Raw genomic sequence first — 14,503 nt, 5'->3', positions numbered from 1 at the left:
ACAAGAAGTACATGACACTAACCACACTGAGACCTCTGTGTAACTATGATCCATGCTAGCTAAGTTCAGCCTCCCACCAGTGCAAGAAGGCGGGAATGGGAAACAAGCATCCCTGGCTTCCCTGCGAAGGGCCCTAGCACAATCCTAGTCCTTGAACTCAAGAAAAGTGCGAGGGCTGCTCTGGGCTAGTGCCTAGTCTAAGAGGGTGGAGCCCAGGCCTCATTCTGCCCCTATCCCAACCAGTTAAGTTAGTGTCACCCACTGGTGAGTGTATGTTATAAGTTCTTTGCCACAACAGGTTTCACCTCCAACTACAAAGGTGCCGTTTTCCTGTGGGTGACTCTTCAGTCAGCAAGGCTCTGCTTCCTTATTTGAGCAGATGAATTTTAAGTTAAGAAAATGCATATTTTGTTTAGGATCTGATCCTGTTCCTGTTGCATGGGATGGGAGCTTTGCCTTTGAGTGTAACAGGAGCAGGATTGAGCCCATACAGTGGTTGTGAGATGAGTACATTACTAAAGCTATGTCTACACTAGCACTTTTGTCGGTAAAACTTCTATCAGTCAGGACTGTGAAATAAACACACACACACACACACACACACACCCCGACTGACATAAGTTTCACCGACAGACACGCCGATGTGGACAGTGCTGTGTCAGCAGGAGACGCTCTCCCACCAACATTGCTACTGCTGCTCATTGATGGGTGGTTTAATTATGCCGACGGGAGAGCTCTCCCCTTGGTATAGAGCGGCTACATAGGAGACCTTATAGTGGAGCAGCTGCAGCGGTATAGCTGTGCTGCTGTAAGGTCTGTAGTGTAGGCATCGCCTAAGTATACAGGTGATGCTAATTCTCACTAGTAGCATCTTTATATGTTTCACCAAAAATCCTGAAGAGGGCACACACAACCTACTGGAAAAATGAAACTAGCTGACAGCCTTCAACCATTTGAAATATTATGCACAGCCAACCTCGTGAGCTTTGTTGCATTTTGGCAATGATTTGAAATTTCATAATAGCTGCATTCTTATTTATTAATAAAGGTTAGATGCTGGCTCATTTGAAACAAAATCATTAACGTCACTAACATGCCTCAGTCCAGGCCCCCATGTAGGATGCAATGGGGCTGCAGTTTTAAAGCACTGGATGTTACCAGCGGAAAGAACTGGACAAGTGCTGATTCATAACTATGGAGAATTGGGAGTGGAGCCTGGCAGAGGAGGCCCGCAGGGGAGATTCTGACATCTCTCTGAAAGATTACCAGTGGTGATGTGAGGCAGTTAAAAAAAACCTACAAAATCAGCTGCATTAGCCCTTCTGTGTCATTGCACAGTAACAGCAAGTTGGGTGTTTTTGGTGCATGCTGAGTGTTTTGCTTTCCTTTGCTTTTCTTCCTCAGGTTATAAGAATCTAGTGGATTCAGACTGACAGCTCAGTGAGCCAGTAGCTATTGCAGTTGACACAGGTTCCATTTCCAACACTCCACCAGTCTGGCCAAGACTTTCATTTTAAGGGTCCATTTCACATTGAAATCTTTGGCCTATTTCTGCAGGATTCACTAGTTATTTTTGCAGAAAAAGTGTGGTGCATAATTCTCAGTGTATGTATTTACAAACCTCAGTCTCCTAGTTGTAATACTTTCTGCACAGCAGCAAGCAGTCTGACCAGAGACATGTCAAATGTACAAACTAATTAAAAATACTAGAAAAGATGTAATAAAAATTACTTGGAAGCCCAAGGCAGCAGTAACTTATTTTCTACCAATTTAGGATTATTTTAAGCTCCTATACTTAAGTATTCATTAAACAGCACTTGGATAGGAAAAGAACTGTAATGTTATAGTATTTATGCTACATGGCATCTTCTTACAGACCCCAACACACACAGCACCCCAGTACATCTTGTACTTAAGTGTTGAGTGAAGAGTCTTAGGGAAAATGTGTGTGGGTAGCAGACGTGCAGTGTTGTACTCACTGACCTTTATTATTTTTAATTCAGGCTTTGCCCATGAACGTGCAATACATGTTGATTGAAACTCCCCCCTCACTCCCAATTGCTCTCATTGGCTGTTGTATTGTGTGTGTGCATTTTGACAACTCAAACCCCAGTGAAACAGAAGCAATTAAGTGCTACATTCCAAATGGGAGGGACAGTGGGGAAGCACACAGCAATGTGTGCATACGAACACACACACTGTTGTTTCGCTGACACCTTTTAATGCCTGAGAGACATGGACAAGTAGTGATCTGGCCCTGCAAAGGCAATGGAAGCAGAGCTGCTTGCAGGGTCAGGCTTTAACGGGCTTAATCTAAAGCTCACTGAAATCAATTGGAGCCTTTATGTTGACTTCAATAGGCTCAGGATCAGGCACTAAATGCCTATGCATTTATCTAATGTTGGTGGACAAATCTGCACTCATTTAAAAAAAAAAAAATCTGCAGCCTGTATCTGTCACGTTTTTTGTCAATCCTCAGCCCCAGCTGCACATGGGGGAAAGCCACACAAGGTAACGACTTTTTGCCAAGAGACTGCTTGTTGTTATTCATAAGAAAGAGAAACACAACACATTAGCAGAGCAACTTGTGCTGTCATGGTGCTCTTAGCCCCTTTGAAGTGTGAGCATAATTTTGAACACTTCATACATTAAATACCAGCAATTAGATACCATGGTGAAAGGTATCATTAAAAAACTAGGAAACATACAATTGTGTGTGTGTGTGTAACACATGTGCAATGATATTTTCAGAAGATCTTATTCTTCTCTATATACGCACACTCACTCACTCACTCAAAATCCAAAGTAGCTTTACTGAAGTCAGTATAGTTCCAGTGATGTGAGCAAGAGAAGAACCAGGCCTGATTACTTCAATAACCCTACTAAACCAAATGGCTGTGTTCATTCTGTCCCACTATGGCTGATCTCAGTCTGCATTTGATAATGTCTAGCCTGGAACAAGAACCTATGTAATTAGTAACCAAAGTTGGAGTACTTAAATTCATCAATGTACTCTCTTGTTCAGGTCTTTGATGCTTGCAGTCAGATTATACCTTCCTTACATTGAGTAATTCCTTAATCCACCAGAAATCCCATTGTCAAAATGGGACCAGTTTCAGCCCCAATAAAGATGGCAGATTTGGGCACTTGCATTTGAACTGCTGCTGCCAATTTTCAATCTAAGTTCCATTAGCTGAGCAGTCAATATCATTCAAAGAAAATACAGGAACTTTCAGAAGCTTCCTGGTAATGCTGCTTAGTGCTGATCTTGTCAATGATAACAGAAAACACTTTGATGCAAAATTGTATTGTTATGCTCTCCGGGTCAATCAGTGCTTCTCTGGCTTCTGTTTAATCAGGTGTTCATTCATTCTTTCTACTTCTGCATGTCCTGGGACATTTCAACTGTTGAGGCTATTACCAGGGATTCCAAAGGGTCACACGTGACTGTGGAGGGTTAAATTAATGAAGATATCCTATCTCCTAGAACTGGAAGGGACCTTGAAAGGTCATCGAGTCGAGTCCAGCCCCCTGCCTTCACTAGTAGGACCAAGTACTGATTTTTGCCCCAGATCCCTAAGTGGCCCCCTCAAGGATTGAACTCTCAACCCTGGGTTTAGCAGGCCAATGCTCAAACCACTGAGTTATCCCTCCCCCAAAGGGTTTTTTAAAATCAATCAATTAATTTATTTTATCAAGGGCTATTAAGGAGACTGTATTTAGATCATGCTGTACTTTCTGAAGATTAATACTTGTATTACACTGCTGTAAAGGAGCTTTGTGGAAGGCAGCCTCCAGAAAATCCATTATGTCATCTAGTACATTTTATCACTGCCATTGGATTTCTTTCTTACTTGTGCCATCTCCCATGAATTTCGTGTGTCTCTTTTTGTTCAGCGATATGCCCACCTAGTGTGCCTCTGCTATAGTATGCTGAAGTAGCCTCCATGATGAGTGTAAGGATTTTAGCTACCTTCCACATCTTTTTGACACCTTTCCAAAGTTTAGTGGCTCAGTGCTAATGTCTGATAGGATATGATCCCTAAAGATAATTCCATCATGGGCACTGTTACTCACCACTGTGTCAGTTGTAACCATAAAGGTACAGCAGAAAGCTGCTCACAGAGACGCACTCTTTCTATAGTTATTGTTAACGCCTGTGGGTGTATGGGTTCAAAGTTTTTGGTGGGATTGATCAATATTGAGAGAATGTTCTTGAGCTTTTCCTTCCATCTCTTCAATCTTGGAGATGCGTATAACCAAGAAGATGATCTTGACACTGAAGCATGTGTATTTGTCTGTTTTCTACTTAAAGCGTGCTAAATAAAGAGCATCTTTTCCCTTGGGCAAAGCAGCCATTAAGAATACAGCGCATGTGAGGTATCTAATGAAAAGTCAGCTGCCACTGAGATTCGCTATCACACTTAAAAGCAATCACGTCCACTAAGTCTTCATGATTTACAGATCAATATGAAAGGATAACTACACGTTCTTCCAAAAAAATCGGAAAAGTGTGGTAATGCAGTCACTAAGATTTTCCTGCATCTGTTTGCCTAATTAATCCTTTAAAGTACTTGATGCATGAACACTATTGAAAATGGTAAACCCTCAAGAAAATACTTATTCAAAGTCAGTCAGGTATTAAGATTTTTAGTATTGCTCTTATTAAAAATATAATTGCTTATAATTGCTCTTCTGGAAACTGATGAACATAGGGAATACCATCTTAGCTTTCTCTTTGAAAACTCTTTCACAAAACAAGGCCTCTGAAATAATGTTAAGGGCTGTGTTTTCACATACATAATACTTTTTTGTACAACATGAGTGGCCAAGGCTGAAGATCTCTGGCTACTTCCAAACGATGTTCAGTAAGTGAAAACGTAAATGTAAACAATAAAAAGGAAAAATGCCCAAGTAAAAATAAAGCTCAGAGAGGAAATGAAAAATAACTAAATAAAAATCACACTCCCCATCATACACTTAACGGGAGGCCATGTGTCTGGCCCAGAGGAAAAGAGCCAGGACATTTGAGTTCTAATCTCAGCTCTGCTGCTGACTCTGTAGCAATTTAGGGCTTGTCAGTACGGAAATAGCTATTGCAGAATAAGCTATACATAAATCATGCTAATTATTCTAGAAGATGGTGATTTTTATTCCAGAATAGAATGTCCACACAGGGAGCTATTACAGAAGAGTTATTCTGATCCATTTCCTCATTTAGACAATCCTTTCATCTCTTAGGATTCATCTATACAGCAAGTCTCACAGGCCAGGTTGACAGACTCGGGCTTGGGCTATGGCACTAAAAATAGTTGTGTAGGCATTGTGACTTGGGCTGGAGTTCGGGCTTTGAAGCCCCTCCCCTTCCTTAAGTTTCAGACCCCAAGCTCCAGCCCAAACATTTACGCAGCTATTTTTAGTGCCATAGCATGAGCGCAGGTCTGTTGGTCTGGCCTCTGAGACTTGCAACTGCTCACTGGGTAGACATACCCTTAGTTCTGTCTCTTAGGCCTGGTCTACACTACGGGATTAATTCGGATTTAGCAGCGTTAATTCGAATTAACCCTTCACCCGTCCACACAACAGAGCCATTTAGTTCGAATTAAAGGGCGCTTTAAATCGATTTCTGTACTCCACCTCGACGAGCGGAGTAGCGCCAAAATCGATTTTGTTAATTCGAATTAGGGTTAGTGTGGCCGCCACCACCGAATTAATGTGGTTAAAATTAATGGGGTAGTGTGGCCGCACACCACCGAATTAATGTGGTTAAAAACCGAATTAATGTGCTTAGTGTGGCCGCGCACAATCGAATTTATACAATCTGTTTCCCAAATTCGAATTATCTAAATTCGGATTAATCCCGTAGTGTAGACATACCCTGAGTCTACCCATCTATAAACTGAAGATAATAATGCTCATCTACCTCAAAGAAGTATTGTGATGTTTAATTAACATAAATTGCTTTATATCCTTGAAGGAATGGTTCTACAAAAGTGGAAAGTAGTATTATCATAGCCCCAGTATAGTAAAGTAACATAGCAAAGGGACATGGTGTTGAGCTCTAGGTCACCAGGTCAAATCCAGGCCTGTCTAGCAGTGACCAATATTCATTACCAACTTCTGACTCTCCAAGGTCTTGTCTTGTTAATACTTCTCAATCTCTTACTTGCCAGAGCCAAACTTTTCAAACCAGAGGTTGCAAGCTCACTTTGGTTGAAAGGACACATTTTTTTCCAGGCTGTAATTTTGAACGTAGACTTATTTGTTGAATTATGAGATCAGTCCAAAAATAAGGATCTGATCTGTTTTTTTTTCACTAACCTCTTTGCAGTGGAAAATTCTGCATTTAAGGCTGCAAAGTCCCTTCCATTTGAAACCCCTTTTTATTCTTTTGAAATGCAATTACTTTTCAATGAAATGTTAATGCTGTATTCTATTTTTACAGCTGCTTCCCTGATGTATAGTGCAAAGCTGCAGTTTAATAATGCTGCTAAATTCTCTCCCCCTCCATTTCTTGGTGCTTTTTGTTGGAGTAGAATGTAAGGATAATAGTAACTTGTTTGGGTTTCTGTTTGTTTTGAAAACACAGGACTATATCTGCAAAGACACATCACCATGCCAACAATTTCAATATATTTGAAGGAATGATCTGCCATGGACTCCCGCTTGTGACAATTTCAAGAGGCAAAGTGGTGTATGAAGATGGAGTTTTCAATGTCACAGCAGGAGACGGAAAATACATTACACGTAAACCATTCCCTGAATATGTCTACAAAAGAATCAAGCAGCGGGATGAGGTTAATTAAAACAATACATTGCTGTAGTGCTTGCAATCTTTGTGCAATATGAGGAAAACTAGCTTTGGGGGGGGGGTGAGGTCTGGGTTTCTGTGGTTATTTCACTTGCCTTTGTGATCAAAATGTGCCCAGACTGGAGAAAGTGAACCTGTAGGTTGGAGTTTTATTGCTCTTCCTCTTTTCACACACAAACACCCGGGGCTAACTCCAGTTCTCAGGTATATCAGTGTAAGTTGGAGGTTGGGATCATGTGCCTTTGAAATCTTGGTCCCATTTATTGTACAGGTGGTCACACTGATCTAATCATGAAAAGCTCTGAGCACCTGTAATCGCCATTGACTTAACAGAAGTTATAGATGTTCAGCACCTCACAGAATGAGATCCTAAATTGTGAAAAAATATCAGCAGTTTTCTAGCTCTTTCATAGTTAGATATTTGGGGATCAATCCTGCAAGGTGCTGAAGACTGTAGGATTTGAGGCTCAAATAGGTAAAGAACAAGTTAAGAATAATTTAAACAAGCGAGATGTCTTCACGTTGGCAGGGCCTGATGAAATATCTCCCAGAATACTTAAGGAACTGACTGAAGACATCTCTGAGTCATTAGTGATTATCTTTGAGAATTTATGAAGGACAGGAGAGATCCTAGAGGACTGGAAAGGGGCAAATATAGCACCTATCTATAAAAAAGGGAATAAGGACAACCCAGGTAATTACAGACCAGTCAGCTTAACTTGGGTATCTGGAAAGATAATGGAGCAAACAATCAATTTGTAGGCATGTAGAAGAAAATAAGAAACAGTCAGCATGTATTAAGAACAAATCATGTCAAACCAACTTAAAATCCTTCTTTGACAGGGTAACAAGCTTGTGGATAAGGGGAAAGCAGTAGATGTGATATATCTCAACTTTAGTAAGGCTTTTGATTCTGTCTCACATGACCTTCTCATAAACAAATTAGGGAAATATAGTCTAGTTAAATTTACTATAAGGTGAGTGCACATCTGGTTGGAAAAGTTTACTTAGAGCAGTTATCAATGGTTCACAATCAAGCAGGAAGGGCATATCAAATGGGGTCTCGCAGGGATCTGTCCTGGGTCTGGGTCTATTCCATATCTTCATAAATTATTTGGATAATGGCATAGAGAGTACACTCATAAAGTTTGCAGACAATACCAAGCTGGGAGGGTTTGCAAGCTCATTGGAGGACCAGATTAAGCAATGGGACAAATTACCTAGAGACATTGTGGACTCTGTCATTGGAGATTTTTAAGAACAGGTTAGATGAATGCTTGTCAGGTCTAGATAATCCTTAGTCCTGCCTTGGTGCAAGGGACTGTACTAGATGACCTATCGAGGTCCTTAGCAGTTCTACATATCTATGATTCTATGATCCAGTAATGCAGTTCCAGCAGTGGAACTACACATATGCTTAAAGTTAAGCATGTGCTTAATGCTTTGCTGGATCAAACTGATGCTCAGCATTTTCCATGATCAAGTTCTCAGTGTCTAAATTACTAAAGGAGGAAATCTGTGAAACACTTAGATTGACTATTTTATGCCTGTTCACTGGTCATGTACTGGCCATGAGAAATATTTTTTCTGTCTTAGCACTGCTGACTCTGGGGGTGGGGGGAGATTTCAAAAACACCCAAGTGACTTGTACTTTTAAAGCACTTAGGTGCTTTTGAAAATCCTGCCCTGAATCAATAATATTCATAACACTTTCTTAGCGCTGAAACAGATCAACATACGTGTGAGCTTTTTGCTGTTTGAAATGTTTCCAAACCAATTAATTGGGCATATTGTTTGCTCCAGTACTTCCCCCTTGCTGGCCTGATGAAATATATGCGCCAAAGGTTAAGTAGGTCTCTCTCTCTCTCTCTCTCTCTCTTCCAACTGACTTCCTCTCTGTAAACGCATTTCCTGTAGGAATTGGTAGCCTGCCTGCTAATTAACATACATAATACAAACAGGGTTACAAAATGCTTTTTTCTCTCTGCCAACCTCCTAAAAACATATATTCTTTTTACTGAGAATTAAAAGATTACTGTTTGTTTAGTTTCACAAATGAAAAAGAAGGCCTGGATCCTATACCGTTCTTATATAGATGGTATAGATTGGTGTCAATTGGGTAAAATGGAGTGATCTCGATCTACACCAAATGAGGATCTGACCCAGAGTATTCTTGATTCTTTGCCTGATATTTGCCTTGAAATCAAGCCCTTCATTTAAACATCTCCCCAGGTTCTTGTATACATTATGTTCCCCTTTCAATGTTTATAAGAATTTTGTGTTTGGGAACCTCTGCTTTACATAATGCATCTATATATTGTACTTTCTCAAACATTCCTAAAGTAGTCAAGCTTTTTCCACAGCTCTGCTTAACAACTGTCACCTTTGGCCCAATCCTGCGAGGTGTTGAGCATCACCGGCAAGGTGCAGTGTGCCCTGAATTCCACTGATTTCATTGGAAGCTAGAAATATTCAGCACTTTGCAAGCCAGGGCACTTTATTACTAGTACTCTGTCTTCATTGTTTATCTTTGGCTCTGTGGGTTTCTAATGCAAAATAAATGACATTTAATGCTAATGCTAGTTTACTACTGAAACCATTTCTGGAGCCATATTACATCAGCAAATACACAGGATGTTCATCTACACGTCTGGGAAAGGTCCATGATTTATTTAATACGTAATGAGAGGCTCATTTAGTGGGTCTCCACAGCAGTGCTGAGCCTTGGTATCAGAACACCATTACATCCAGATTCTGGTATTATGGCTAAAGCAGCAACCCGCACATGGGATTGAGATTAGTTGTGGCACTGGAAAAACAAAAGAACAAAACTGGACTGTATGTATCTTTTCAGAGGCAAATTCACAATTGAACTAAGGACAGACTTGGCAGTCACAGGATTTCTGAGACTACAGTAACTGTGCCAGTTTACATTTCCCATCAGAAAGAACTAGGGAGAATTTTCCCTAAACAAAACATGAAGAGCAAATGTCTTTACAAGTGACTTCAACCAAACTTGATCTCTTTTCGACAAGAGCTAGAAATGCTGGAGGGGTGGTGTGCAGATCTGCAGGGGAGGGGACATCTTGTATCCCTGCTATGCACCCACTTGTCTTGCCTGTAGTCAGAGCAACATTGACTAATTACTGAGAGATCCCCCAACACTCTAGGCTCTGTTTAGATTACGGGCTGGGAGTGGTAGGGGAGTGACAGTAAAATGAGATGGGAGAAGGCCAGTTGTTCCTAAAAATGGCTTCAACAGCATTTAAAGGAGTTAGCCAACCAACCCCAATTAAAGGTTGATAGGAGTTGAGTGTCAGACTCTCTTGGGCACTTTGAAATACTGTAGGTTGGGATTTTCAAGAGAGATGTTGAAAATGTTGTGAGGCATAAAATACGGAGCTAGGAAATAACAGGCTTCTATTTCGGTTGTGTGCAATTTGCAAATGCAGAGGGAAACAAATAAGAAAGAACTGAACTGTTCTCTTATAGGTTTGCCAGCCTGTCCCTGTTGAGCGAGCACCATATGGAGAAGTGGGCTCAGTCCAGACCAGCAGGGGAGGAAAATAGACGTATCCCTAAAGTGTGGCTCTCCCAGGTAACTCTTTCCTACTTTCCTTTCTGCACCTTTCTGAAAATATGCAGAACAAATATTGCAACCCCTCTTGTATGTGACAGGTTCATGTGGGCTGAACACTCCTGGAGAGTGGGTGCCCTGTATCTTTAATTTTGATGAAAACATATGGCAGGTTCTATAGCCCATGCTTGGGAGACCTTTGCTGATGAAAGCTTCAAACAGAGGAAATCCTATGGGATAACTGAGCTGGAGCCTGGATGAATTAAGTGCTTGAATGAAACTTGAATCTGAGGAACAATGAAAAAGTTGAGCTGAGTCCATTGCTGAGATAACACACCCCTTTTTAAGGAGCTATGTCTGAGGTCATGTCTACACTTAATGGGGATTGACGCTGCTGCAATCGATGCAGCAGGGTCAATTTAGTGGATCTCTGCAGAGCGCTCTCCGGTTGACTCCGGTATTCCACCAGAACGAGAGCATCTCCCATTGATGCAGCGCGGTGTAGGCACTGCAGTAAGTTGACCTAAATTACATCAATTCCAGCGACGTTATTCACGTAGCTGGAGTAGCATAACTTAGGTCGACTTACCCCGGTAGTGTAGAAAAGGTCTGAGATAGCAAAAGGAGCAGTAACAAAATCTGAACACAGAATGGCTTAAAATCCAACACAGAATTTTACAGAAAATTTTGAAATAACCCGATGTTTTTTTAGTGAAATGAGCTTTAAAAAAAAAAAAAAGAATGTTACCAGCCCCCCTGTTTCATAGTCAATACACTTGCCAAGGGCTATAATGTTTCTGGCAAGCACATAAACCTCTGTCAGAAGAGACAGATGAGCACCATGTCAGAGACATTTTAGTTGACTCAGAAGATACAAGACGGAAGAAAGAAGTTAATATCGACTGACTGACTATGATAATAGGGCAGTGCAGCCCCAGTGACAGAGCAGGAATCTTCTCCATCCCCAGTTCTGCTTCTTACTCACGGTATGACTTAGTGCAAATCATTTAACTTGTCTGTCTCAGTTTCCCCATATATTCAAAAGGCATAAGAAGGCCCTACCTACCTAATGGGTATGTTTGTGTATAAAATGCTTTGGTGAGTGAAGACACTGTGTAATTGCCCAGTATTAATTATGATGATATACATTTCATACTCTTTAGTAAGCATGCTAGGTAGACACACTTGTACAATGTGCATTAGTAAAGTGAGTTGCATTAACCAACTTACCACACCTTAGTATCTAAGTTACAGTTCTTTTTGTTATTCCCTATTCTAAACAGAGCAATGCAGGTTTATTTCAGATACCGCTTGTGGCAACTGTTGGTAAATGTCATTTTTTTGATGGTGACTACTACAGCACTACTTCAGCACCTTTGCCTCAAGGAAGATGGGCTCCACTAGAAGGGTATTGGTCACATATTTTCTTTCCTACAGAAAAATGCCATTAAGTGTTTAAGAAGCAGAAGGGATCAACTCAGAAAGAAATTTTTAAAAAGTTATAGTTTCACTAAACAGTAACGAGGGGGCAAAATGACCACAAACAACAAGTATGTGAAAGGTGTATGCCCCGTGGCAGGGGAATAATTGTAGATGGGCCAGGCATGTAGGAGTCATCAGATGAAAGTAAGCAAAGGAAAACTTAGGCTGAAGACTGGGGGAGAAATTTGCTAATAGTGAGGTCTGCTAGCCTGTGGAACAGTATCCCAAGGGACAGGGAACAAGCTCCATTACTTGCCTCACGTAAAACGCAGCTATAGAAGGCACTAATGAATAAATATACTGCTGGGAACAAACCTGCAATGGCAGGATTATGGACTTATCTTTTCTATCTTTAATTTCTATGGTTCTGTGAACGTCTCCAGCAGTGTGAAGCTTCATCCAGAGCAACAATGAACAGCATGTTATTTGTTTTCCTCTGTCATAAGGGAGAGAACTCTTGTAACAGACAGCAACAAAGGCTAAAGCTGCAACAGAGCAAGGGAGCTGTAATCATTCTTTCCAGTTCTTAGTGCTCTCCCTCTGTTATTACCACTTTGGGAGACAAATGGCAAAGTAGCGAGTCTGTCTTTTGAAAGATTATATCATATTGTCTTCCTTGTTTCTCTGTAGATAAAGCCAGATGAAAATTATCCTGCTTGCCCCATCTAAGCAATGCATTCTGGTGCCCGTCGTGAGCAAGTCCAGCATTAACTTTTGAAGAGCCAAAATTTACCAGCTGCAAAAATAGGCACTACAGATCTTAATATGCTTTAATGAGTGAATGTTGTCATTCTAGTAATTGCTTTAAAGGACTTTAGTTAATTGAACCAAACATTTATAACAGCAGAGTAACACAAAAAAGCAAAGCTATGTTAACACGACAGCTACTCTGCAAAGTCTTACTCTGACTGCTGGGAAGGTATTTCTTCACATTTTACTTTTTAAAAACATCACGTAGTCTAGCAAAATAATAAGGCAATACATTTCTTTCTAGGGCTTAAACACAAGTTTTCTTTATTCTTGCCCTATAAAGCCACCATAGATTGTCTAATTCTCTTGCTTCACATGGTAGAGAGGAGTTCTGTGTTCACGAATTCACAGATTAAGGCCAGCAAGGGACCATTATAGTTGTCCGGTCTGACCTTCTGCACAACACAAGCCACAAATTTCACCCAGTAGCTCCTGAATCTAGTTCAACGGCTTGTGGTTGAATTACAGCATACCTTTTGGAAAGACACCCAATCTTGCTATCAAGTGCTGTACTTGGTTCCTCCTTCCTGGAAGAAATTAAATGCTGCCAGAGATCATTCTGATCTAGTAGTGCCACCACTGTGCCAAAAGTGTATGGTGGCCCTCCTGGAGCTCTATTCCAACCAGTCTGGTCAGGTGCTTCTTTTATCCCCTCTCCCAGGCTAATCTAGGTGGTGAGAAAACTGGTGGTGATTCTACAAATCTGCCAGCATTACCCAGCTGCACTAGCTCTGCACAGTGACACACACTACGCATAGAGAAGCATGGATACAGGATGCAATAAAAGTTTAACAGGGCAACTTGGCCCAGAGTATATTAGCAATAACTAGAGCTGATTTTTAAAAAAGCTTCAAAATTTAATTTTTTTGCAATACTTTCAATTTTGCAGGTTTGAAACAGACCTATTTTTCAATGTTTTTTTATTCAAAATCATTGTTGAATTTTCTTATGGACCAAAAACTGGGTTTTTGACAAAGGAAATGTTAACAAAAGTCAGTGATTCCTGGAGTCTGTTCCTTTATATATAAAAAAAAGAAAAACTTCTCATTTGTTAAATTTCAACCTGTTTTTTCTTTGGGAGGTAACTATATTCCCAGAATGACTATGTTACTGCTAATATCATGGTTCTATCACTGTGTGTGTATTCTGTTCCTATGTAAGCAGCCAAAAGCAGGGCCTTTGCTACACATCAACCCTGTTTTGTGTGATTTTTTTTTTTATTTTATTTTTTTAACAGAATGTTCCCCTGTATTGTCCCTTATTTGACAGCAGTTGGTGGGAAAGCATGTGCTGCAGAAAGCTGGGGAGAGTGCTGAACCCAGCAAACCTTCTGTCATGCATGGAGCCATTGGGTCCTGACTTTGAAGGGTTAGGGAGCTCCCAGTCCTATGTGTGGGACCAATAGAAGCTTTCATAAGGTGCGGGAAGATTTTTCTCCCCACCCTGCTTCCATGTATGTGTAACCCTTCTGCCCATCTAGTTGGCAGCAACAAGGGCCGGGTTCTGTATCTAGGGGTTCCGTTTCAATAACGCAATGCAAAACCGGCTCGAGCCCCCACCCAGTGACCTGGGACAATTACATACCACCCCCCTGGGTACCTCTAAGAGGCAATACTTCCCCTCTCGCAAGCACGGAGTCTGAGTGTAGCAGAAAATGTTTAATAACGTGAGGTAAACGACATCAGCATAAAATTGGAAAAACACCACAAACAGGATTCATAACACAAACCATCAGCAAAACCCACCCCAGCAAATTGGGCTGTGTCCTTTCCCTTTGGTTCTTGAATCCAGCAACCCAAAAATCACCCAGAGTCCCACACCCCCAAAGTCTCTTGGGTCCAGCAACCACCCAAAGTCCCAAAAGTCCCACAACCCCCAAAGTC

At 41.0% G+C, this 14,503-nt stretch overlaps 1 protein-coding gene across 1 annotated transcript in view; it reads left to right on the top strand.

Moving 5' to 3' along the window:
- The window catches only part of DPYS (dihydropyrimidinase), a 43,304-nt gene extending 29,663 nt beyond the window's left edge, over positions 1-13,641 (top strand). The window contains exons 8-10 of the mRNA XM_024194504.3: positions 6,590-6,797; positions 10,304-10,409; positions 12,501-13,641. Coding sequence (XP_024050272.2) covers positions 6,590-6,797; positions 10,304-10,381 — 286 coding nt within the window. The 3' untranslated portion in view covers positions 10,382-10,409; positions 12,501-13,641. The remainder of the gene's footprint in view (positions 1-6,589; positions 6,798-10,303; positions 10,410-12,500) is intronic.
- The last annotated feature ends 862 nt before the right edge of the window (positions 13,642-14,503 follow it).

The sequence above is a fragment of the Terrapene carolina genome, unplaced genomic scaffold (genome assembly GCF_002925995.2).
Source record: "Terrapene carolina triunguis isolate 2854851 unplaced genomic scaffold, T_m_triunguis-2.0 Scaffold58, whole genome shotgun sequence".
Lineage (NCBI taxonomy): Eukaryota > Metazoa > Chordata > Testudines > Emydidae > Terrapene > Terrapene triunguis.
Note: the sequence above shows the minus strand (reverse complement) of the source record. Positions and strands in the feature narration are given on the sequence as shown.